Consider the following 25,335-nt stretch of genomic DNA (forward strand, 5'->3'; position numbering starts at 1 on the left):
TAAGCTTGCTTCTTCCCACTCCTTTTCAAGCAATAAATCAAACTCTACTTATACTTCAGTTAATGATCACTGTATTTAATTAAGCAAATGTGATTTAAGTAACGTTTTTGTTTTGATTTATTTTCTGTCTTTTTAATCTACGCATTTCATCATTTCTGTAATGAGTTTGATAAATATGTGTAAATTCTGTATTGCTTTGACTACAATGCTTGAAATAAATCAAAAAGTCAAATCAAATCAAAAACATGACCCCCTGGGCAATTAGTTCTGAGTCTTTCATTTTTGGCCAGCCCTATTTCATTAGTTTGTTTGTTTTAAATAATTCTGTTTATCAACAACTCAAAAGTAATGTCTGATTTTGATTATTTAATTCTCAATAAATTTTAATTTATTGTTACTTTTGAACATTTCAAGTCAGTATAGTGAGCATTGTGGACTTTTTTTAACTGAGGGGTACCAACTATTTTGTCCATCACTGTAAGTCAGCAAGGGTTTAACTACCTTTTACTGTCACTGTAGTCAAGATGATCTGCTCCACTTCAAACTGAGCATCAGAATGGGGAAGAAAAGGGATTGAAATGACTGAATGTGGCATGGTCGTTGGTGCCAGACGGGCTGGTCTGAGGATTTCAGAAACTGCTAATCTGCTGGGATTTTCACCCACAACCATCTCTAGGGGTTTCAGAGAATTGTCTGAAAAAAAAGAAAGTTTCCAGTAAGTGGCAGTTCTGTGGACGGAAATGCGTTGTTGATGTCAGAGGTCAGAGGAGAATGGCCAGACTGGTTCCAGCTAATAGAAAGGCAATAGGAACTCAAAGAACCACTGGTTACAAACAACTGAGGTCTGCAGAAGGGCATCTCTGAATGCAAAACATGTCTAACCTTGAGGCAGATGGGCTACAGCAGCAGAAGACCACACTGGGCGTCACTCCTGTCAGCTAAGAACAGGAAACTGAGGCTACAATTCACACAGACTCACCAAAACTGGACCATAGAAGATTGGAAAAACGTTGTCTGGTGCAATGAGTCTCCATTTCTTCTGTCACATTTAGATGGTACGATCAGAATTTGGCGTCAACTAGGGGTGTGATGATAACCGTATCACCACGACGATGAGGTCATCACCGCGGTGCGTGATTGGAACTATAATAAACACATTCATCTTTGCTGATAATTTACTTTTTCTGCTAGTCCTGTGTAGGACTTCGAGGGCTTCTGGGGGAAACCTTTTATTACTGTTCTCCTTCACTCCCTCTTGTGCTGCACTTGCTCCCTCTACTTACACACACGCGCACGGTTTCCGCAGCACATACACATTCTCATTCTACAACAGAAGTTTTCGTCTCGCGAGTAAATACGAAAAATTTACTGCTTTCTAATTATTAATTTCCATTGTATTAATTTCCATTACAAGCTGCGTGCGTTCTGGAGTGCGCGACACGGACGCCCACCGGAGGATTTTCAAAAATCCCACACCGTCACAGTTCTAATCCAAAGCAGTTTAATAAAGAATCAGTCAATGTTATTCTGGGGGAAACCTTTTATTACTGTTCTCCCTTCACTCCATAACACACCAGACATGAATGCACACTGTTAGAGTGCGATGGATATCACTACATGTTTTGTTTGGGAACTATTTTACGTTACGTGTCTGTATAGACAAATACAGATTTGCTTTTTTATGCATCACCTAGCTATATAGGTGATATGATCCTGTTTGCAGAAGTTTCTGTGTCCAACTCTGTTTCGCAGGAAGGAAGAGGTGACACCCTTGGGAGAAAATGATTATATTTGCGTTTTTCCAGCATTCTTCTCAGAACCTGTTAGCTGTGTCTAGAATGAATCGAAGGACGCTCTGTGTTAGTTTATCCGTGTGAAAATTTTTTGCAGGTCCAAAGATGATGTGGGGAGACTGCAAAAGATAGACATGTCGTAATTATTGTTTTCTAATCGTGCTACAGCTGTGCCTTCTTGTTCCCCCTCCTTAGAGCTCAGCGCATATGTAAATTAGGGAAACCCAACAAACTTATTAAAAGAGAAGGCGACAGGAATATGCGCCAGAGCGGAGGGAGATTGTTGCTGGGTATTATTCTCTGTTCGTTCTCCTCATAAAAGGTACCTTGGTCTGTTTGTCTTTCTTTCCTTTTTGAATTGTTCAGATGTTGCAGGTTGTTTAAACCCAACACTCCTGCCCCGCGTTCTTCATGGGTGTCAGGCTTCATGGCTACCGGAAAGGTGTCTGCAGTCTCGTTTATTACTGGACAATATATAATATGCTGAGAAGATGTCTGTACCAGAGAGCACAGGTGAAGCCTCGCATGCAGCTCCAGAGCAGTCTCCTGCAGAAGAATCAACACGCACCAACACAATTGTGCACGCTCCTTCCTCCTACACACGCAGCGCTGACACACATACACAGTCATTCTACAACAACTTTACAGTTAGTTCATTAGTTAGATAGGTAGTAGTTAGTTTTTACCAAAAAATACTGGGTTGTAATTGTATTCATTTGCGACTCGGCCGCCGGGGGATTTTGTGTTTGGCGGGGGGAGTGGGGGGTTAACCGTGACACCGCGCCCCCTGCTGGTTCATCACCGTTGTGATCAAAAATCGCACACCGTCATAGCCTTAGCGTCAACAACAAGAAAGCATGGATCCATCCTGCCTTGAATCACCGGTTCAGGCTGGTAATGGTGTGGGGGATATCTTCTTGGAACACTTTGCTTTCCTTTGTATCAATTGTGCATGCTTACGGAGCCACAGCCTACCGGAGTATTGTTGCTGACCGTGTCCATCCCTTTCTGACCACAGTGGACCATCTTCTGATAGCTACTTTCAGCAGGATAAGGTGCCATGTCATAAAGCTGGAAGCATCTCAGACTGGTTTCTCGAACATGACAATGAGTTTTCTGGGCTCAAATGGCCTTCGCAATTACCAGATCTGAGCCCAATAGATCGCCTTTAGGATGTGGTGGAACAGGGGATTGGCATCATGGATGTGTAGCTGGCAAATCTGCAGCAACTGCACTGTCCAAATGACCTTTTTCCTATATTCCCTTCTTAAATCACTTAAAATCACATCACTTTTAACTTTTAATTTTATATTTTAAAATTCTAAAGTGATCATTCTGTTTAATATTTGTTTTATATCGTAACTTTATTCATGCGACATGTGCTGCTGACTTCTTGGTCAGGTCACCCTTGAAAAAGAGATCCTGATCTCAATGGGGTTTCACCTGGTTAAAAGGTTGAATAAAAAGAAAAACTGTGTGATGCTGTCATGTCAATGTGGACAAAACTCTCCGAGCAATGTTTCCAGTACCTTGTTGAATATATGCCACCACGATTAAGGCAGTTCTGACGGCAAAGGAGAGTCCAATCTGGTACTGGCAAGGTGTACTGAACAAAGTTGCCAGTGAGTGTACACTTATTTTGTCTTCTTTTGTACTTTTTTTTTGATTGCTTAAAGTAAATCAATTCCAGGTCCAAATCCAAATTGTTTTGGACTAAACTGCAGTCAGTCTTCATGACTCATTTACGAAAGGTCAGAATCACAAGAACAGACAAAAGGGAAGCCTGGGCACTGACCTTCAACCTCTCCATCAGGGCGTCCCTCTCAGTGGTCAACTGTTCCAGTTTCACTTTTGCTTTTTCCAGGTCCTCCTGCAGCTTCAGGACGTCGGCGGACACGTCCACGCTGCTGGACAACTGAAGGTCATGTTGGGCCTGATCCAACAGAAACTTTCAGTTATCATGGAGTGCAATCATGATCAAGGGGACAATCAGGTAGATGTGATCATACAGTATTTAGTCACTTTAAGCTCCTCTTCATTGCTGCCTCATCACACTACAGAGTTCTTTCACAAACATGTTTAACACGAGTTTGATCTCAAAGAGCTCATTGTTTAAGATTTTCCAAATGAAACATTCTATTTGCAGGAATTCTGGTCATTCTAAAATGTCCTAGACTAGTTTAGGGGGCAGATTCTTTAACAATCAGGCTCCTCTCTGTGTTACAAACAGCATCTCCATCTGTAAGACTAAAGCAGGGGTGGGCATTTTTCATTCATTTCATTTTCAAAATGAAGCTGCATTTGTTTACTTAAAATTAAAAAGAAATTGCAATCTGCCAAATGGCTTTTTCGTTTTCAACACCGCTCATTCTGTCACTTCATTGAAATGATAAAGAAACTAGGATTTGACATTTCACTTTACAAAAAATTCTCTGGTTAATGTGCAGCAAAATCCAATTAGAAATATGTAATTTGACAATTAAATTATTAACAGGATTAACAGAAATGCTTCTTCATTTTCAAAATGTAACTGCATCAAAAATAAAAAATAAAAATCTATCTTCCAAAATGCTTTTTCAATTATTTCTTCAACATTTTCGTTTTCACATCCACCCTGCGAAAAGTGTTACATAATTCATTTCCAAGGGGGAGGCGGGGCGATGATGTCAGTGTGTTGCTGGTCAAACCAACAAACAGCAAATGTTTAGCATGGTGAAATCTGTTACAGAGCTGTTGACGGGGCTGCATCTGTCTTCGCATAGCAAAATCAGCACCAAGCTGCAGGAGATTATCTTCTAAATGTGCTTTTATTACTGTTGTGATTATTATAGGCCTGTTCGCTCATAATTTTTTCAATTCTTGCAGCCAGTGCTTTTTCTTTGCTGCAAGAGCCTGAAAAAGGTTTAGAATTAGGCTAATACGTGCTAACAACATTTAGCCGTGGAGGAAATTAAACTCTGTGCGGGCAATGCCCCAATGAGCATCAAGAGTGTAAATATGTGGGAATAACATCAGCCTTTAATTTGTCTGGACACCACTGGAAACACAAATTCATATGATGGTATCTCAGGTCTGCGTAGCAGCATTTTCGCCTTCTGCGGCCTGGAGCTTCGGACCGGCTGCGGCTTCGGACTAGCGGAGCGGGGAGGGTGTTCCCTCCGTCCAAAAGAGGCTTCGAACCGCGGGGCTTTCACAGGAGGGTGTGAGAAGGTGGAAATGCTGCTACATAGTCCTGAGAAACCGTTTACAATCATCAGGAGTGCGCAACCCTCATAAAGCAACATCCCCTGCCGCTAGTTCGAAGGAGGATCCTGTCCGCAGAAGGTGAAAATGCTGCTACACGGTCCTGAGAAACTGTAACAAACAGGAGCGCACAATGTAACAAAGCACACTGCGGTGAAGTTGGTTTTAGGTTGGATATTCGACAGACATTCAGCGCCCTCTCCTGCAGCTAACACGAAGCTAAAACCCTTGCCGCAATCCTCCTCCGTATGTGTCTCTTAGCAGCCGGTGTAGGTACCACTACCATTTGGCCTGCGATAACCATTCGGGGTCCTATCAACTGAAACTCAAACTACGTAGCATGGAGATCTGCTTGGGCTCTACATATTTTCATTTCACGTTTCCTTTTGTAACCTAAAGTTCTTTCCCTTCATAAGTTTTGTCTGACATTATTCTTTGTAGTGTTTACAGAGAGATTTTGCCACAACCCACTTTGTAAAAAGATCTGTGGCTGTTAGAATGAACCTGCTGCTCCACACGGGTGAACCGTGTCTCTGATCAGAGCAGCTAGAGTCTCGTAGCTTCATGCTCACAGGGAAGTGAAAAACATTTCAGGTGACTACCTCTTAAAGCTCATCCAGAGAATGCCAAGAGTGTGCAAAGCAGTAATCAAATCAAAGGGTGGCTACTTTGAAGAGCCCACAATATGACATATTTTTAGTCGTTTCACACTTTAAATTCTATATATGTACGGTAATTCCACATGTGTTAATTCATAGTTTTGATGGCTTCAGTGTGAATCTACAATTTTCATAGTCATGAAAATAAAGAAAACTCTTTGAATGAGAAGGTGTGTCCAAACTTTTGGTCTGTAAGTACAGCTCAACTGGTGCTGGAGGAAGTGGCTGGGGCGAGGGAAGTCTGGGCAGCTCTTCTTAGACTGCAGCCCCCGCGACCCGGTCCCAGACAAGCGGAGGAAGATGGATGGATATAAGTGACGTCACCTCTCAGCGCCTGGCCTAGAGAGCTCTGTCTGCAACATGGAGCAGCACTCGCCCGTGTACGCCTGTTTTACCGTATCTGAGACCAACGACTCACAAAACGTGTTCGAAAGATAGCACAAAAAGGAAAAAAAAGTCAAGCTTTAACACTACAGATCTCACAAGCCATTTAAAAATTTACCACCGCAATGTGTGCAAAGAATATGAAGCTGCCGTCTTTGCTAGCACTCATTCTGGAAAAAAAAAAACACACTGCGGCTTGCATGGAAATAGCCATTGGTGCCCTGCACTAGCATTGATAGTGAGCGTTCTTTTCTTCTGCTGCAAGATGCTACTTGTTGTTTTATTGGTGATTGGTTTATTTCATTTTGTCATTCTTGTTTGTAAAATGCTTGAATGTTTATGTTTTTAAAAGGTTAATTCTATGAGCAACCATTTATTTTGCACATAAAAAACCTTTATAGTTGTTATTTGGCACTTCATTGCCAAATAACAACACTAGGGAGTGTTTAAGAACACTAGGGGGGTATGGAGCGGCTGAGAGCCATTACTGGCTTTAAGAAGAGGGGATGGACTGTGCCTTGTGATGTGGCCAAGGCGGATGAGTTCAACCATTTTTATAATAGGTTTGACTCAGTAATGTGTGCAGCAATATAGAGATGGATCACTGTATCACTGTTGCAGTTAAAGCCTCGTCTCTTTGGTCTAAATATGGATGTTCCAGAGTTTTAAATTTGTCTCCTTCCTTTCCTCTCACACTGCAAACACTCACAGCATATGGTCCCTGTTACTCTGCTTCCGTTGGAACTTACTTTAAATCTTTCCCTAAATAGAGCTTTCCTCTCCGCAGTTGCCCGACTACAGGCTCAGTAAAAAGTCTTTAAAGTCTCCAACTACTAACATGGCCAAGGAGACCGAAGAGTCTTACTGTTGGTCGTTTAAAATGAACGATATTAAATAACATTTAAGAGATTTTGTTAACATTAGAACAACCAGGATGGGTCTAAAGAAACTTGACTTATTTGGATTCAAATAACCATTGTCACAAACTTCCTTTCTAGGGTTGAATGCCTTAAAGACCCACTTCAATGAAAATTGTGTTTTTGGTGTTTTTAACATGTTCTTGTAGCATTTTACTCATGATGTATAAAGAAAATTGAGATTTAACTGCATTTCTAAGCATTTCTTTAAATCGTTGTGAATCAGCAGCTGACGAAAAAATGCTGTTTGAAAAAGAGATAATTTGTGACAAAGAAAATATGCTGGGCGGGTCACAAGCTCCCTGCTCTGCTCCATTCTGATGCATCCACTTGCAGACAGACATATCCCTGAACGTCTTTGTTTCCCTCATTTTAGCTGGAATCTGGATCTAAACTGCACAGCGGGATAGCTCTAATAGAAACTATGTCCTAGACAACTACACAGGCGAAAAACAGCAAAATCCTAATTTAAAGACCATTGGGAACTATTTGATAATAGATCAAAAGATGATCGGAGTGGGACTTTAAAAACAAGCTTTAACAAATATCTGCCATAAAAACCTTCAGTGCTAAACACTGCAGATCTGTCATACTCACTTGTTTAAAGAGGGCCTTGAAGTGGTCTTTCTCGTTGCTGAGGACCTTGACATCCTTCTGAATGTCCTCCATGTGCTTCTCAAAGTCCAACAGTGCTGTCTTAAGTTCGTCCCTCTCCTTTAGCGCGCGATACAGTTGTCCCTCTATATCATGTGTGGAATGAAGCAGGATTACCTTATTCCCTCTGGACCTTGAAGCACTGCCTCTGTCTGGACTTCGGCTGGGGCTCAAAACCGGGCCGCTGCCCCTTTTAGCTTGCTGGTAATTCTCAGCCTCTCTGCGGTAGCAATCCCTCTCCTCCTCTAGACTCCTGATAAAAGCATCTAAACGCGATGGGGAGCTCTCTCGACCACAGACGCCATGTTTGGCACGCATTTTCTCCAGCTCCAGAACCAGCGCTTTTTCTAACCAAAAATCAGAAACAGAGTGACAAATATACACAATCCCAAGCTGATGTGATAACGCTTCATGAAGAGGTTTTTACTCACCAGCTGACATCATCTTCTCCACTTTGTCCTGGAGCTTACTTTTCTCCCCCTCCAGAAGGTTAACTAGTCCCTCCATCTTCTTGTTCTGACCTTTGAGCTCCACCAGCTCATCTTGGAGACGGCCTCTTTCAAATTCACCATCAGACTGCTCCTGAACTCCATCAGTCCAGGAAAATACACTTTAACAAGAACTCTTCTTTCATAGAGGACAAAGCTGTTTCTCTTCATCTAATACAGTACACACCCTTCTTGTCTTTGTAATAACTTCCTCCAAGTCCTCAATGGTCTTCTGCTGCCTTTGGATTTCTTCCTGTTGACAGAAAACAAAACTAAGCATTGGTTTTCATTGTCCTACGTAAAAACGTTCAGTCGTGAGTATTAATCTTCTAACTTTAGCTTCTTGAAGCTCCATGTCAGCGGTTTCCAAATCCCCTTCCTTCTCCATCTCCAGATGCTTCGCCAGGTCGTCAATGTGTGTCAGCTCCTCACATAACTCCCGGTTCTTCAAGGACAAATTAACCATTTCTGCTGAGACATCCTTCTTTTTCTCCAGCAGGCCCTCAATTTTTTCCTCCAGACTTCTGTTGGTTTCTTGCAGGTACTCAATCTACATGACAACAGGAGTACATGCCGGTGATGCATCATTTTCTACCATATGAGCATCATTAAAATAAGTCTGCAGCGGCGCTCACCTGAAGGTTAAGGTGGGCAATCAGCTTGTTATTGCTGATGTTTCTGGCTTCGAGTGAAATGACGTTGTGTGGACGTCCTCCGTGAAGAACGTTATTCAGTCGACTGATCTCTCCGTCCCTTTCCTCCACCTGTGTCCCAGTCATTGTTTTATCCAGGCTGGTTAAACATTGCATAGATAAACATAAGCAATCATGTCCTCACCTGAGTGTTGAGATGTTTTATACAATCCTGAGCATTTTCCATATCTACTTTGAGTTTGACGATGTCTTCCTGAAGTTCGTGAATTCTGCATATCAAAAATACTGCGAGTTGAGATGAAGAAAAAAAGAAAGAAAAAAACAGAAACTGACAGATAAAACAAACCTTCCATCTGCCAACTGAAGTAAATCGGCTATGTAAGGATCATCAGGCTGCATTACAGGATAGGCTAATCTACCAGAAAACGGCAGAAGCTCATCGACCTGCATTTTCTGTCGTCTGAAAGGGATGCTGCGCTTCTTCCCTCCTGGGAGGGCGTGGGGGGAGAGACCAGAAACCAAAGTCAGAAATGACTATCAGAACACATCAGTGCACCACAGGCTGCTGTCCGTTACCTGGTGTCTGCACAACAGCCTGCAAGTTCTTCTCCTGCAGCTGCTGGATGCGATCCACTTTGGCCTTACCATCCTTCTCCAAACACCGAACCTTGTGCACGTACTGGTTGTTTAGAAACTTCAGGTCCAATGTTTCATGGTCCAGTCTCCTGATGTGAGCTTTGAGCTCTGAGAAGATGGGATTGAGAGGAGTTAAACCAGCAGTCATGTTTCAGTGTTGGGATGAGGACCTGCTGTTCACCTCTGGTGACTCGATCCTTCTCCTCCCTTAGTTTGAGGAGATCGAGGTGCAGCTTGTTGTTCTCCCGGACCACCCTGGCGTTCTCCGCTCTGTAGGGCTCCAGCAGAGCATCCACGCTCCTGCTCTCCTCCTCAGTCTTTCCAGCTGATGATTTGGCATTGCGTAAGCTCTCGGTGGTGTGGACCAGATCACTGAACAACAGAGCATGCGTCACGTGTGGCTTGGGGTTAATGGACACAGATGGAGGAGAGGGCTTCACCTGAACAGTTTATCCACCAGAGGCAAGGACTCGATTCCGACCGGCTGTCGGTAGCCCAGCTGATCCAGACGTTTCCGTAAATTAACGAACTTCCTCTCTGCGCTGCTGTTCATGGCTGCATGAAGAAGACGGGATTCATTCGAAAACCTCAAACTAAGCTAGTGGACATCCTAAAAACAAAGTTTTTTTGTTTTAATAAGTAAATAAGCTACCGCATTTTTTTTAAAAAGCCACTTGCTTTTAAACCAAGGAGAAACACAATGAAGTTTACAGGTTACCTTCACCTTGTTTGTTAGAAAGCGAGTGTCCACTCTGGTGGCTAATGTTAGCTAGCAACGTAAACCATCCACAATTCAAACATCCAGGTTAACTGCGTCGATAACTAGTTCCATCCTCAGTTCATGAATCGATGTAAACTTCCCAGCCAGTTTGAAGAATTCGGTGTTTCCGCGGTAAAGCGGTTTAAAAAGAGCGCCGTCGTTTTCGCATTCGTCACCATGTAATTCAAAAGGGCATGGAAACCGCTTGTTTTGTCATTCGGCATTGCCCGCGGGGGCGGGTTAGTGACAACCCATACACTCAGAACTTTCACGCTGATTTGCTGACGATTAAAACAAACATGTATCCAGTGGCGACGCTTCACTTGTAAAATTTATTATATACTAAGTGATATACAGGAACGGGACAAACAGTTTCATGTGAAGCAGAAGCTTTTAAACGTGGAAAAAACAGGCGAGATAAGAAAATGCAGTATCTCCACCACAGTCCAGTCTACAATTTCTTTTAAAGACAGAATGAAATATTCATGCTTGTATAAGAAAGCACCAGTTTTTAAGTTGCTCTTGTATTTCTAGCCAGTGAGTGGCAGTAGTTACTCATTAATGGACAGCAGCAAAACTAATGTGACTGAGCAATGCTGGAGAAGTACTCCAGCACATCCTGGATGGTGAACTCCATGGTGATCCCAGATCCAGGGTAGCATCTGCCAATCAAATCCTCAAAGTGCTTGTACTGACGGATGAACTCATCTTGCATGGAATGCCACACCACCTGATGAAATTAATCAAAAAGTCTTTTGGAGTCACGAAGAGAAAACATGCCAACTACAAGTTGGATCTCATAGCGTTCTGACCTGGAGTAAACTTTCTTCTTCACATAGATGTTTATCCACCTTCTTGTAAAGGTTATCCAGGCCTTTCTTCACCTCTTTCCCAGGATACTCTTTGATGACTTTGCGCAGCTCTTGCTTGTTAAATGCCAGCTGGTAGCTCACCTCGTCCTCACGAACGCCCTGAGCAACGCGGGATTCAACCCCCTCAAAGAAATGCTGCAAATCAACCATAAAGATACCCTCAGATAACACACTTTTGACCATCAGAACCTGTGATGAGGAAAATTCTTCATACGTTGAGTTTTTCCAGAGGTTGGCCCAGCGAGTTGATCACATAGGACTGCAGATGGTCAGTGTATTTATGCTTTGCCTCTCGTTTCTCTGCATCCAAGCAGGAGATCTTCAGACGGGACAGAGTGGAAAAAATGTGGTGGAAATTTTCCATCATCACAACATCCCGCGGCGTCTTCTGGCTCTCATTTGCCACCTTTTCCACTAAAAGAGAACCACATGATGTCACTTGCAGCTCACTTGCTTTTGTCTGTTTAAAGCTATGTTCACGCAGTCCTCTGCAATCCACGTTCAAGCAACCACTTTCAATGGAAAGTCTATGTAAACACGAGTAAATGCGCGTTTCGGGGTTCTGCGTTAACGCACATTCAAGAATGCGCATTTAGTGCATTCAAGAATGCATGTCACATGCCTGGTGTGAAAGTAGCATCAGACTAGCGGTCTCACCGTTCACAAAGACAGCCTTGATCAGCTTGACATAAGCCTTATCCAGGTCGCCTCTGCGCTCTGCGTTTCGAAAGATGGTCTCAGCAAGCTCTGCAAACTCTTCAAAAGCTGTAACAAATGGGAGGATGCCCACTTTGGTTTTCTTAGGAATCTTCACCTCCTCCATCTGTCTTATTTGACCCAGCTGCATATGAGAACATATTCAAACTTATAACAATTTATTGTAAAACAAAATGCAAGCAGTAGGAATATAGAAAAATAAGTCGACCCCACTCACTATGCATTTGTCAAAGTTCCTCTTGACAGTGACCAGCACGTTTCCCAGGGTGGTGCTGAGAAAAGAGGCAGGGTCCACGTTCTCCGCCGTCCACACATGGTGACTCATCTTCACCAGCATATACAGAGAATGGAAGCTGTCAATCTTGTCGCCCAGAGCGATGAGGCTGTTCAGCTCTGTCTCAATGCTTTGGAAGATTTTATTCATCATCAGCCGCACCATGTCCTTCCTTCAGTCAAAAAAGCAAGTGAACAAGTACTGTGAGCACAGTTGAAATTTTACAGCAGGTCAAATTGACATCAGAGACGTTGGTAGCAAAGGGAAAGCACTGACTCTGATGATGAGTGTCTGTGATCGTTCTGTGGGGGGATTCTTGATGCTGTGCTTCCGTCTAACTCCTCTGTCTCAGGCTGATGCAACAAATAAACATGAGGGCAAATCCTAGTCTCTAATAAAGCAGATTAACATATTAAGTTGAAACTAGGGATGTCTGGGTCAAGTTTTTTTGGCCCCAATTCGATTTTGAGTCTTTGATTTTGAGTACCTGCCGATTGAGTCCAAATCAGATACTTTTGTAACACATTAAAAAAATGAACAAATTTAATAAGCAGATCCAGGTTTCCCACTATTTTTAATTGTATTACCCTTATTTTATAACCTAACACCTAAACAGAACAGTTATATGAAATAAAGTGAACAATCAAGTAAAGAAAAATCAACTAGAAAAATGGTTAACTATTTAACTTATTAAAGTGGGTGAGATTTAGTAATGTAAGAAGGTTTTGTGACTGTAGCTTTAAGATCTTCACAACTATTAAATATTTTTGATCAGATATGATTCATATCTTCATTAAAAAAAATTTAAAATGAATTTTGACTTTCTCTCAAAATCATTTAGCATGGAAAAGATGATGAGTTTTCATAACTAGCTCCTATCAATGGAACTGTTTATTAGTTTTGGTTGTTTTTGAAGGATTTGGGATTTTTCTGTTTAATTATTTTTTTCCTGGAGCTTGCACTTTGGAGACGATCCCTTGGCAGCCGTCTTACTGCTGTCTTTCGGCAGAATGGAGAGCAATTCTCATTAAAAAGAAACAAAAACCCAATCTTTTCTCTTTTGAAATGCTTTTGTAGGTTGTTTAAGTTAAGGCCAATCCATAGGAACACTTGCCGTCAGTTTAAATCATAAATTAAAAAAGTTATTGAGCCTGGAAGTCTGAATCTGTGAATATCTTGCCAACTTTACTGAACATTTTGAGCGTTTACTGCTCAAACTAGTGTCATATAAGGTGGACGGGAGAACGAATACAGGGAGCTTGTGGATGAATTTGTGAGATGGGCTTGGAATAAATCACCTGCTGCTCAGTGTGGACAAGAGCACAGAGATTGTGATTGACTTCAGAAAGAATCGACCAGCTTCCCAGCCTAATATGAATTAAATATTCTAATCCCTAATCGGGATCAGATTCCGATCGAGTCTAAAACCACATGATCAGGCCCAATATCCAATCAAATGATCGACTTTAGACATCCCTAGTTGAAACTGTTTTAGTAATATATGATAACTGATGTACCTGTGCAAGAGGGGGCATAACCGTTTGGTGCTGCTGAAGTTTAAAGAACTTGCTGATGAAGTCCTGCTCTGCCAGACACAGTGGCTCCAGCTCACTGAGGACCTGCTCAAATATCTGCACAGACGAACAAGCCCACACTTATTCTTCTGATTACAACAAAAATTTTCTAATTCTGCTTTTAACGCTATGTTGCCTTGTCAAACTTGGTCCTGTCTGCCACATCCAGATCCGACGCAGACATGTTGCCCATATCCAGCAGCGAGGAAGACTGGGAACGCCGGCTGTTGGAGCCCTGCACTGTAAGCTTGTTCAGACTCGAGGTGGAACCCGTCAGCTTCCCAGAGCTGCCATGCAGGCCTGACGTGGCACAGCAGAGATCAAACATGAGCATCAGTATGACAGGAGCATAATTCAAACTACACAGGAATTTAAGTCACTGCATGTTTAGTTCTGAAAAAATTCAAAATAAAGTTGATGTAAACCGTTTGCTTTTTTGGTGTTTAATGTGGAATGAAATGAAATGATCAGCTTTACATCAAACACAAAAAAAAAAACAGTTATAAGTAATGACTTATGCAGCAATGTATTAGAGCAAAGACGAAATTTCAAAACAAATTTGAGCAAAGGAATGAGAAACAGTGAGTAACTGACAGCTGGATCCAAGCGTTGTACTTACTTTCTGGTTCCTGTTTGAGCGTGCTCTCTTTCCGCGGAAGCGTGGCTACAGCCAGTTAGAAATGCAGGCATCAAAGACAGACACAAGTTAGCTTTAAACATGCAGCATGGAGGAGAGGAAGACAGATATTAGACGCAACACATGCATTGCCATGCATTGCAGGGGCTTTAGAAGGAGCTCAGGAAAAACAAATGGCTTGGTTTTCATAGTCATTGTACTATAATTTTGCAAAAAAAAATAGAGCTCAACTAAGGGTCAAATTTACACATTAAAAAATGATATTTGAGCGAGTAAAGTGCCTGTGCAAGGGAAAGAAGAAACAGAAATGAAAAATAAAACAAGACAAAAACACTTTAGAAACCCAAAGAAGTTCTGTCAAATATATTCAGCCAAGAGAAGTGTTGCAGAAAAGGCAAATTGAAAAAGAAGAATCAACTTGAATATTACACTGATTTTTGATTTCATACATCACATAACATTAACAGCAATACAGCCCGGTGGGCAGCAGGTCTTACCAAACTTGTTTTTTGCTTCTTTGGACGTTCCTGCCATCTTTATCTTGGCAACTTCAAAGAAGTCTTTGATTTCTCGTTCATATAGTCTGCTCATATAATCAACATAAGTCTGAGAAAGACAAATGATGTTACATATAAAAAAATTACAATGGCCAAATACAAAAACAAGCCAAAATACTGCAGGAATGATGGAAAATCTGAATTTCAGTTTAATACTTCTACAGGGATTATTTCAATTGATGACTTTGATCATCAACAAGATTGAGTACTTACATAAAAGCTAATCAATTGTTGGCATCCTCCATCTGGCAGTGTAATAATGCCAGGGAGCAAAAACATTGCCACGCCCATAGAAAAACAAATCTTGCCAATCATCAATTGAAGAGACATGTGAGGCCGTTTGCACACATTTCAATGAGAAAGAGTGTAATTTGGCTAAAGGTTAATGGTCACTGTAAAACAATTACAAAAAGGCTAGGTGATTCTTTTTCTTTCTAAATTATATAAACAAATTATATAAATAAGATAGCACATTTTAGGTTTGCAAAGTTTTTGTCACTTGGTCTCAGTCACGTTGTCACTGTCACTTATAGAGGATGAACTTTATTCTGAAAAGTAAAGGGAAACTAGAGGCTAAAAGAAGGCCAGTGCGTGAAGATATTGTTCGACATTAAACCAGTCCACAGCCTGAAAAATCTGGGGACCACTGTTCTAAATGACACATTTTGGATTCTATGTGAATGAAGAATGTCATTGAAAGGGTTTTCTGCACTGACCCTTGACAGGCCCTCATACTTCTCCCTGTGGGTGTTCTTCAGCCACTCCATGAGCTTAGCGTAGCGTAGCAGGTCCCTGTGGAGAGGGCTGTGTTTGGGCAGGGTCAGCTCAGCTGTATGCTGTGACAAGGTGGAGCTTTGATCGTGACCCTTTCAAAATAAAACATAACAGGAAAGTTAAAAGTTAACAGAATGTTCAGGATATAAAGGACTAAATGTGTCATTCAGCCACGTCCACACAAACGCAGCTTTTCTTCACAAACATCCAGAAACTGTGCAGAGATACAGTACAGACCAAAAGTTTGGACACACCTTCTCATTCAAATGAATGGGAAGGTGTGTCCAAACTTTTGTTCTGTACTGTATATCAAAGATGTTCTTTCATACTGGGAGTCCCTCACATATCTCAGGTCAGTAAAGAGCCTCCCCTCCCTTCAAATTTGTCCTCCCCCAGCCCCATCAGCATGTTAGGTCTCTCTTGTAAGACATGCAGTCACAGCAGTCAGGCACAGCTCTTCACAGTCAGAAACCAGACATGAAAGACCCCTCCTCCCCGTGGGCTGGTTAATGAGAGGATGGGCAGAGCCTCTTCAATTCCTCTTTCCTTAAGTGGAAAACGTTGCATTGATAAAAACATACCTCGTGCAGTAAAGGATGGCAGAGGAGGAAATGCATGGATGTTTGAGGTTTTCAAACATTAGCAAAGAAGAAGCAGGGGGTGGGAGGTACTCACTGGAAGTGACAGACAGGAGGACCTATACAACTGAGGGATGGACATTTTGAAGTGACTGAAGTGGTTGAACTGACATAAAAAGAGAGCAGAGGGGATGATTCAGAGTGAATAACATTAAAAGTCAAGAAAAGGTGGGACACAGTGAAGGAAACAACACGAGAAGACCAGAAAAAGTGTCTAGGCCACACAGGAAGTTCACAAGTAGAAAGAACAAAGCTGGAAAAGTCAGTGTCTCAGGATCTCCCAGATGATTCTAACAGAAGATTAAACGTTGGGCTTGAACTACAGCTCTGAACTTGAGATTCAAACTGCTTTCATGTTCAGTTCAGAGCCAGAACTACAGCGGAAGAAATAAGTATTTGATCTAGGGATGAGTGGTTATGATTTTTTCGGCCAATGCCAATGACAGACATTTCGTCTGCAACTGTGGCCGATAGCCGATATTTGCCGACAGCGATACTTAAGTGTCTGCATTAACACAAAGTTCAGATTTCCTTCTTGTTTCTTTATCAGAAATGGACACCTTTTCTTTTACCGGAAAATCACACTGTACTTGACCTTTTTAAACATACAGCAAAGGATTTCATAGGAACAAGCATCCCTTTAAAACTTTCATACAAATACATCTGAAATTATTTAAACCATTTATTGAATATTGGACATAACTGTAAACCATAAACTTACCATTGCCAGGGATCTATTGAGAAGAACATGTTCCCAATCCAAATTACATTTCCCAGAAAACTGTCAAATACTGACTATGACTGTAAACATAAGCTTCCCAATCTATTAGGAACAAGTACAGTCCCTGACAAAAGTCTTGTCGGTTATCCATTTTGAAGAAAGAAAAGCGTATAACCTCACTTTTAATGAATCCATTGGTTTTAGAAATGTCGCATATGAAAGCTAAAACTCTCCCAAATTATGTTCAATATACTAAAATAAAATTGCTTTACTTAAGAAAGATTGATCATTTAATGAACACAGAAAGATCACATTTTGGCAAGACAAAAGTTTTGTCGCCTACAGAGTTATGTGAAAATTTAATAAATAACCCTGCAAATGTTTCGCACACCCCATACTGGATGGAACCCCAGACCGTGATTTTTCCGCCACCAAATTTAACTGTTTTCTGGGTGATTCTTGGGTCCATGTGGGCTCCAGTTGGTCTCCTGCAATATTTGCGGTGGCTGTGATGTAATTCAACTGAAGACTCATCTGAGAAATCCACCTTCTGCCACTTTTCCAGCGTCCATTATTTTTGGCTGTGGGCCTTGGCAAATGCCACACGTTTTTTCAATTGCCTTTTGTTTAGTGCTGGTTTCTGGGCACTGCTTGGACCATGGAGGCCACTTTGAGACAGAATTCTACAAACTGTTCTGGTTGACACAGGGACTTGAAGTGACCAGGCCTGGTGGAGTTCTGCTGCAGGGGAAAAGGGGCTGGCCTTGAATTTTCGAACCAACAAACGGTCCTCCTGAGCAGTTGTCTTGCGGGGTCTGCCGGACCTGGGCTTGTCAAAAACATCTCCAGTCTCTTCAAATCTTTTTCTTCTTTGTTCTTGACGCTGAGACACATTAAAGGTGTCGGCCACCTCAGCAGTGGATCTGGTCTTCAGCCTCTTGATAATCAACGCTTTGGTCTCAGGGTGAATCTTAGGCATGTCGTCAGAGGTCAAGTTGCAGTTGATGTGAAGGCCTGATCAATCAACTAATTGATTGATCAGTAATTGATCACAGGTGAGGCTGTGATCTAGGATTGGGTGGATCATATGACAAGGCAACAAACTTTTGTCTTGCCAAAATGTGACCTGTGTTCATTAAATGATCAATCTTTGTTCATTAAAGCAATTTTATTTTAGTATATTGAACATAATTTGGGAGCGTTTTAGCTTTCATATGCGACATTTCTAAAACCAATGGATTCATTAAAAGTGAGGTTATACGCTTTTCTTTCTACAAAATGGATAAGCGACAAGACTTTTGTCAGGGACTGTATATATTTCAAAAGCAAAGTGTTGCTGAATACTGTCAGAAGTATATCGGTAGATTTTTTTATATCGGACCGATATGATAAACTCAAATTATGCAAATATCAGCCGATACTGATAGTGGCACCAATATATTGGCCATCCCTAATTTGATCCCCCTGCAGATTTAAGGAAAAACTCCTTAAAAAAAGGGATTCCATAAAAAAAGAAGAAACCTCAGTTGTGTCCACATAAAGGAGGGATCCTCCCCTGGACGGAGAGGCAATGTACCAGAACTCTTAGAGAGAATTAGCTTATCTAACTCTATAACTACATGTTGAAGCAGATGGGCTTCATCCAAGTTGACTTTAAAGTATTTATATACATATATTTATTTGCATTTCATGAAGGGAATTAGGTATTTGAACCTTCTTGCCAGAAAGACTTAGTACTTTGTGGCAAAACCCTTATCAGCAGCATAGAAGTCAGACAGTACTTGAAGTTTATGAGCAGGTTTCTGCACAAATCAGGAAAAGTTTTGGTCCACTCTTCTTTGACTTTTAAATCATTGAAATCTGCTGGCTTTTGCTTGGCAGCTCTGATCTTCATCTTCGTATCCAATTAGGGCTGGGTATCACCAAAAATTTCAAGAATCGATTTTATTCAATTCACCATAGCCTGAATTATTTTGAGTCACGATTTTTTCTATTCTTTTGATGCATTCGATTCGATTTTATTTTGACTTTACTGGGTTTACACATTTAGAGATATTTGTATAGAAATACAATAATAATCTATGTATGTTTTGAAGATATTCATATTAATCTGATACAGTTACTGTATAATACTGTAAATTTTATCAGTGAAATAATAAACCAGTGAAACTGTTAAGACCATACAGTGTTACATAATTTATCAAACAAAAGAAACTCCAACAAAAATGAGGAGATGAATAACATTGTAAAGGCTCTAAACTAGCTGATATGAAAGATAAATGTTCTGCCTCTCCTGGAGGGCATTTCAGATTGGCCACAAGGTGGAGCTAGTGCTAAAGCATTACAATTTATTCCAGAAGATAGAGCAAAAAATGCTGTTTTAGAACACAAAAGCTTTTTTTTTAAATGTTTCCTTAAAAGATTTTGGAAAATTCATGACTATGAGTATATAAAGTTGTTCATTTAGTCAGCAATGTATGTTTAGGTCAAACGAGCATTAGCATTAGCCATCCTATGGATAATTCCATTATGCATTAGCATCAAGCTAGCGGACTTTGGCTTTACTGTTGTTATGTGTTAGGTCACCGGAAAAGGCAAAATCAATGTCTAATTTTACGGAGCGATTATTGATTTATTAAGCTTGTATCGATTCAGATCGATTAATCGATTTTATCAACCCAGCCCTCTTTCCTATAAGACTGAGATCTGTAGACTGGCTGGATCACTCCATGACTTTGAAATGTTTCTTCTTCAGCCACAAGTTGGATTCCTTGGCAGTATGTTTTAAGGACATTATCTTGTTTAGAGGTGCATCCACCACCCATCTGAATCCCTATTGATGGCTATTTATGGAAGTGTGTATCAAACCACTTCCGCTCCAAAATGACCCTAATTATAGGGCTGGGTTGATAAAATCCAGTATTAATCTAAATAAATAAAGCTTAGTAGATCAATAATCAATACATAAAAGAGGAGATTGATCTTTTAGGCTTTTTCCTTTCTGATAAACAAGTCCGCTAGCTTGATGCTAACATATAATGGAATTTCCCATAGGACGGCTAATACTAAGTCGACCTTGCTGACTAAATGAACAGCGTTATTTACCCACAGGCATGAATTTTCCAAAACCTTTCAACCTTTAAATTTTTTAAAAGTAACCATTTGTGGTATAAATCACAGTTTTTTACTCAAATATTCTGGAATGGTGCAATACATTGACAGTAAGTGAGAACTGGACTGAACAACCCCTCTCCCCTCGCAATCCAAATAGGAAGTACCCATGGGTCCCAAAAAGCTGAAATTCCATAGACTTTTATTGACAAATAAACAGCTATTACTCAATCTTTGTGTACAGTATGTAATGTGTCTATTTGTATAAAGGGAAACATTACAGTTTTATTGGAGTGATTAAGAAAACAGACAGGAAGTGAGGTAAGGGAAAGTGTGTATGGGGAATTAAATTCAATTCAACAGCTTTTAATTCCGACAAGATTTTCTTTTCTATTTGTTGTAAAGACCGATAATCTAAACGGGACTATACACCTGCGCGGAAGAATACGCTGCCCTAGGCTGCATACATAGCAAATGAAGGAGAAGAAGCAGCGTCGATCTGAAGCTAACGTGAAATCTATAACAACGTATTCAAAAGTTTACATAAGTAATTGTTTTCTAACGAGGGAATAATAAGCCCATGTACAGTGGGATGTTGCAGCTTGCGTCACTGTTATGTTTGCTGTGAAATTCTTCCTTTCTGATGGTTCTCTTTTCTTTAATGTGGTTAGCTAGTGTTTCAGTTTTATTTAACCACTGAAACCTAATATAATTGACAAGCAATGTTAATTGGATAATTACATGTTTAGTTATACCTGCAGGAGAATAGTGGTTGCATATCATGTGCATATTCTTAAATGTTGTTAATAATCTGTAAAGCAATAACAGTGACATTTACTGTTGCTGTTTGAATCTACGTAAATTGCTTTATGGTTTAACATTTCATTTGTGGTTTCATTTCTTTGTGGAAGCATGTAAAAGTAGTTTACATTATTTTTATTATTTATTCCAGCTTCATCCTAAGGAGTATTACTTCTTTCCTTTTGGGCCACACACATATACAAGCAACAAATATTTATGTGCACCTGTGCGTCTCAGTTCTGGACCTTATGTGAATGGATGAGAATAGGTTCAAATAAATCTGCACTCAACTGTGGAAACTGTATTCAGGTTTCAGCGTGTTCTCACAAACTCAACCAAGAGACACCAACTTATCAGAACTAGTCCTCCCTTGCATTTCCCTCTTTTTTACTATTTCTATTTATTTTTTTCATTAAAAGGCAGTTTTAAAGTCACAAGTGGTTTTAGATTAAAAAAATTTCCCCTTATGCTATATGAACCGAAGGGTTTTAACATGAATAAACTGATATACAGCTATGCTACTCTGGAGAAAGGGTCGGGTAAGTACAAGGATTGTGCAGACAAAAAAATGATACAGCAACAAAGACGGGCAGGATTGTATATGGTATTGTATATATATGTATAACATTCAGAAATGTAAAATGGATAATAGGGATGTGTAGAAAATCTATTAACATTTACCTTTTTTTTTACTTTCTGTACACTCTGTACGTTGGCATGGGGGCCAAATGCGATTTCAGTGAGCTATCTGTGTAAATTGTGATCAGTTTGTGCCGAGTGAATTCAAGGCACTTTTGGGTGCTGGCACAAACTGACCTACTATGTATTTATTTCTTCAAAGGAAAACATGCAGCAAATAAGAAGATGGCGGTGTCTTCTTCTGATACCCAGCTTTTCAATACCATAAGTGCTCTTTATATGATCACACTTTTAAAACCTTTTTACTTTCCTACATGTTTTACTGAAAACTCTATGTTATGACTTATTAAAATTTTAATAGTGAACATTCATTGTCATTGATTTAGACACACATTTCAGCACCTCTTTGAAGGCTATTGTTAATCCCTCTGCCACTTTCAGGATGAAGAAGATGCTTCACTGAAAAAATGCTTTCCTAATCCATTTCATCAGGCACTATTGAAGGTAAATATTTTTTCCCTGCATGCTTTCATTATCTGTTGGATTACTTTGAGATGCCCCTTTAAATGTAATATAATATTGTATTTATTGTAAAAGTTGGGATGTCCAGGATCTTTTTTTAGTGTAATTTCTGTATTTTCATTTTCATTCTATTCCCTTCTATTCTATTCTATTCTATTCTATTCTATGCAGGAAGAAGATGCCTTACTGCATGACACCATTCAGGCAGCCAGATGGTGCAGAACTCAGTAATTTCAAGAAGGATATTCCCTGCCATATGTTGTAAAGATGGACAGAAGAGAACAAGAGGATAGTGAAGTTGAAGAGAATCATGGAACTTTTTCCTCCTTTCTGTTAAGAAAAGTCTGTGAAGTATTTTGGTCAGAAATGATGGATGTTCAGAAATTTAAGGTGTATGTGTGTTTTGAGGAGCAATAAATCCTGTGTTTGCCATTTGTTTCTTGAAAAGTTTTTTTGTCTACATTTGTAATCCTACGATGAACTCCTGACTCTGGACCACTAAATAACACTGAACAATCACAGAAACTGCCAAACTGGAACTACTGCTGCTGCATTTTTTTTGCCTTTTTTATTTTATTTTTATTTTCAATTTAGTTATGTTTATTTATTTATTTACACAGCCACCTTATATCTACCTTCTTTTTATTATTTATCCTTTTGTTTGCCTTACCCCTCACACTTTCTATATCTTGCTAGTTTGCACGAGAGCACAGGTCACTGAAGTAAAATTCCCTGTACATGCACTGTACTTGGCAAATAAAGTGATTCTGATTCTGATGTGACTGTAGCATCACAATGCCTTCACATTGTGCCTGTGGGACCATGGTTAGATGTCTAGCATGGGGTAAGGGGTTTTACTTTCCACGTTTAACCGACCTGAGACTATGCACTCCTTAAATTATGTGTGAACTGAGCTGAAATACACAAGTGCTATTACATACACCGTACAAAAGACTCAGATGATTATGTTAGAAATAAGTTCCTGTACCTATGCTTTGCAGCTTATGCCAAGGTCGTCACTTAAAGGTTCTCCATGATGTCAACACAAGTCCCTCTAAGAGGTCTTCAGAGACCACAGCACGCCAACCACAAGACGGAGGTGAGAAATGCACTGGGGTGTTATATCTCAACAGGCCAACAACAAACAGCCGTGTTCTTCTCAAAGTTTGTCCAGTTCTCATCTGGAACAAGGGTCAGATTCTGGATACGTATTCCATCCTAGATGATGGGTCTGAAAGGACTATGCTTCTACCTAGTGCTGCCCAGCAATTGGGGCTTCAAGGTGACCCAGAGACTCAACGCACAAACAGGCAAGATGTACAGAACCTAAGAGGCTCCTGCATATCCTTTACAATTTCACCAAAGGCTAAGCCCAAGACTAAGTACCGGAGCAGGAATGCCTTTACTGCTTCCCACATTGATCTAGCTGATCATGCATACTTGATTGAGTCACTACAGAAGAAGTACAAGCACTTGAAAGCACTATCTATTGAGCCCTTCAAGAAGATCCATCCGTTGCTGTTAATAGGTAGCGACCATCCACACCTTCTCGCTCCTATTGAGGCTGTTAGGTTGGGACCACCTGGCGGACCAGCTGCAATCCACACCAGGTTAGGCTGGACACTGCAAGGCCCCTCCAGTGTGGTTTGTCAGTTTAACGGATCACAGCAATGCCTCTTGACATCCATTCCACCCCAAATAGGTGAGCTGATGAAGCATGTGGAGAAATTGTTGTAAACTGACACCATCCCCCTCAGGACAGACAAAATAGTGTCTCGCTCCAAGCAAGACCACTTCGCTGTTTAGATGCTTGAGGCCAGAACAACAAGGGTGGAGGCCAGTGGAGTATCTCGTTATGCTACTCCTCTGCTCATAATGAAAAATATGCCATGCCTGCATTTAACCCCTGATCCTGCAAAGCCAAGCCTGAGAGCTATTGAGCGAAGACTCCTGAAGGACTCAGAAAAGGCCGAGATCTACTCAGCAGAGATGGATAAACTAATTCAGGCTGGATGTCTTGCCAAAATTGAAGAGTCAGAGTTGAGAAAAGAAAAGGAGGCTTGGTACATACCACATCACCTCATCAGTCACAACGGTAAGCAGCGACTAGTGTTTGACTGCTCCTTTAGCTACCGAGGCCAGACTTTGAGTGAATACCTCCTGCCTGGCCCCAATTTGGAAAACCTGAACCTTGATGAACCACCAGCAGTATATGAATGGAAAGTACTGCCCTTCTGCACCACATGCAGTCCGTGTTGTGCTACGTATGCACTGCAGCGTCATGTAAAGGATTACCACAAGCCAGAAGACCAGTTGAGAAACTCCATTGAAAGAAGTTTCTACTAGAGCTGCAACGGTATGGGATTTTTGATCACCGTGGTGATGAAGCAGCAACACAGGACTGACGGTCCTGAATCAACCCTGGGTCTCAGTTGGCACTTCGCCACTGATATGCTTGGTTATAAACATCGCCCAGTCCAGTTTGATGCTCCCACATTCTGTAACATTTACAGAGTACTTGCTAGTCAGTATGATCCATTGGGGTTCATTTTACCTTACGCAACCAGGGCCAAAATCCTAGTCAGGTGTTTGTTGGATAAGCAAAGAGGTTGGGATGACCCCCAGCTACCACCTGACCTCCTGAAGGAGTGGAAGACATGGGAGGCAGAGCTACAGTTCCTACCTCAGATTGTCTTCAGCCGTCCATACCTACCTGCAGGTGAAGCTGCGTCAGTAGAAAGACGAGAATTGCATGTGTTCTGTGATGTCTCCGAGTTGGCTTATGGAGCAGTGGCAAACCTCAGGATGGTCTGTGAAGATGATCGCACTCACATCGCCTTTGTGATGGCCCGCTCCAGAGTAACCCCAAAACTGCTTCATTGAGTTCCCATGTTGGAGCTCTGCGCTGCCCAAACCAGAGCACAGCTTGCCAAAATGCTCGAGGATGAGCTCACGTTGCCAATCACAGCCATCTTCTTGTGGATAGATTCAACCACTGTGCTGACCCTTGTCGCTATAAGATCTTAGTTGGCACACATGTAGCGGAAATCCAAGAGCTAACCCAACATCATCAGTGGCGTTATGTAGACTCTGCTCAAAACCCACCAGAGGAAAAATCCTGCAAGATCTTAGCAAAGCAAACAGAAGGAGTTTGGGACCCCCCTTCCTCCACACGCATCCAGATACATGGCCAACAATTCCAGCAGCTAAGGAGAAAAATGCTCCAACCACTAATGAGCTCAGGAAGTCCACTCTCTATGGGATGTTAGCTACACCTGCAAGTCCCAGGATAAGCGAGCTCAACCAATGTA

At 41.1% G+C, this 25,335-nt stretch overlaps 2 protein-coding genes across 12 annotated transcripts in view; both read right to left on the reverse strand.

The window, feature by feature from the left end:
* The window catches only part of cep135 (centrosomal protein 135), a 33,064-nt gene extending 22,664 nt beyond the window's left edge, over positions 1 to 10,400 (reverse strand). For 2 of the 5 annotated variants that reach the window (XM_023953874.1, XM_020702876.2), the window contains exons 1-11: positions 9,868 to 10,383; positions 9,609 to 9,799; positions 9,368 to 9,535; positions 9,138 to 9,279; positions 8,976 to 9,060; positions 8,774 to 8,902; positions 8,473 to 8,688; positions 8,326 to 8,391; positions 8,082 to 8,232; positions 7,594 to 7,997; positions 3,589 to 3,726 (exon numbers count right to left, since the gene is read on the reverse strand). In XM_023953874.1, coding sequence (XP_023809642.1) covers positions 3,589 to 3,726; positions 7,594 to 7,997; positions 8,082 to 8,232; positions 8,326 to 8,391; positions 8,473 to 8,688; positions 8,774 to 8,902; positions 8,976 to 9,060; positions 9,138 to 9,279; positions 9,368 to 9,535; positions 9,609 to 9,799; positions 9,868 to 9,980 — 1,803 coding nt within the window. In that variant the 5' untranslated portion in view covers positions 9,981 to 10,383. Of the gene's footprint in view, positions 1 to 3,588; positions 3,727 to 7,593; positions 7,998 to 8,081; positions 8,233 to 8,325; positions 8,392 to 8,472; positions 8,689 to 8,773; positions 8,903 to 8,975; positions 9,061 to 9,137; positions 9,280 to 9,367; positions 9,536 to 9,608; positions 9,800 to 9,867 lie in introns of all 5 variants that reach the window. The other 3 variants (XM_011473118.3, XM_011473125.3, XM_011473106.3) reach the window with 3 other exon arrangements.
* A 100-nt stretch (positions 10,401 to 10,500) lies between these two features.
* exoc1 (exocyst complex component 1) overlaps positions 10,501 to 25,335 on the reverse strand; it is a 34,656-nt gene continuing 19,821 nt past the window's right edge. For 2 of the 7 annotated variants that reach the window (XM_023953879.1, XM_023953878.1), the window contains 11 exons: positions 15,535 to 15,684; positions 14,759 to 14,867; positions 14,244 to 14,288; positions 13,761 to 13,924; positions 13,568 to 13,681; positions 12,327 to 12,403; positions 11,994 to 12,222; positions 11,717 to 11,900; positions 11,274 to 11,473; positions 11,000 to 11,194; positions 10,560 to 10,917 (listed from right to left, as the gene is read on the reverse strand). In XM_023953879.1, the coding sequence (XP_023809647.1) occupies positions 10,765 to 10,917; positions 11,000 to 11,194; positions 11,274 to 11,473; positions 11,717 to 11,900; positions 11,994 to 12,222; positions 12,327 to 12,403; positions 13,568 to 13,681; positions 13,761 to 13,924; positions 14,244 to 14,288; positions 14,759 to 14,867; positions 15,535 to 15,684 (1,620 nt within the window). In that variant the 3' untranslated portion in view covers positions 10,560 to 10,764. Of the gene's footprint in view, positions 10,918 to 10,999; positions 11,195 to 11,273; positions 11,474 to 11,716; positions 11,901 to 11,993; positions 12,223 to 12,326; positions 12,404 to 13,567; positions 13,682 to 13,760; positions 13,925 to 14,243; positions 14,289 to 14,758; positions 14,868 to 15,534; positions 15,685 to 16,267; positions 16,337 to 25,335 lie in introns of all 7 variants that reach the window. The other 5 variants (XM_023953881.1, XM_023953880.1, XM_023953875.1 and 2 more) reach the window with 4 other exon arrangements.

Source organism: Oryzias latipes, chromosome 4 (assembly GCF_002234675.1).
Source record: "Oryzias latipes chromosome 4, ASM223467v1".
Classification (NCBI taxonomy): Eukaryota; Metazoa; Chordata; class Actinopteri; order Beloniformes; family Adrianichthyidae; genus Oryzias; species Oryzias latipes.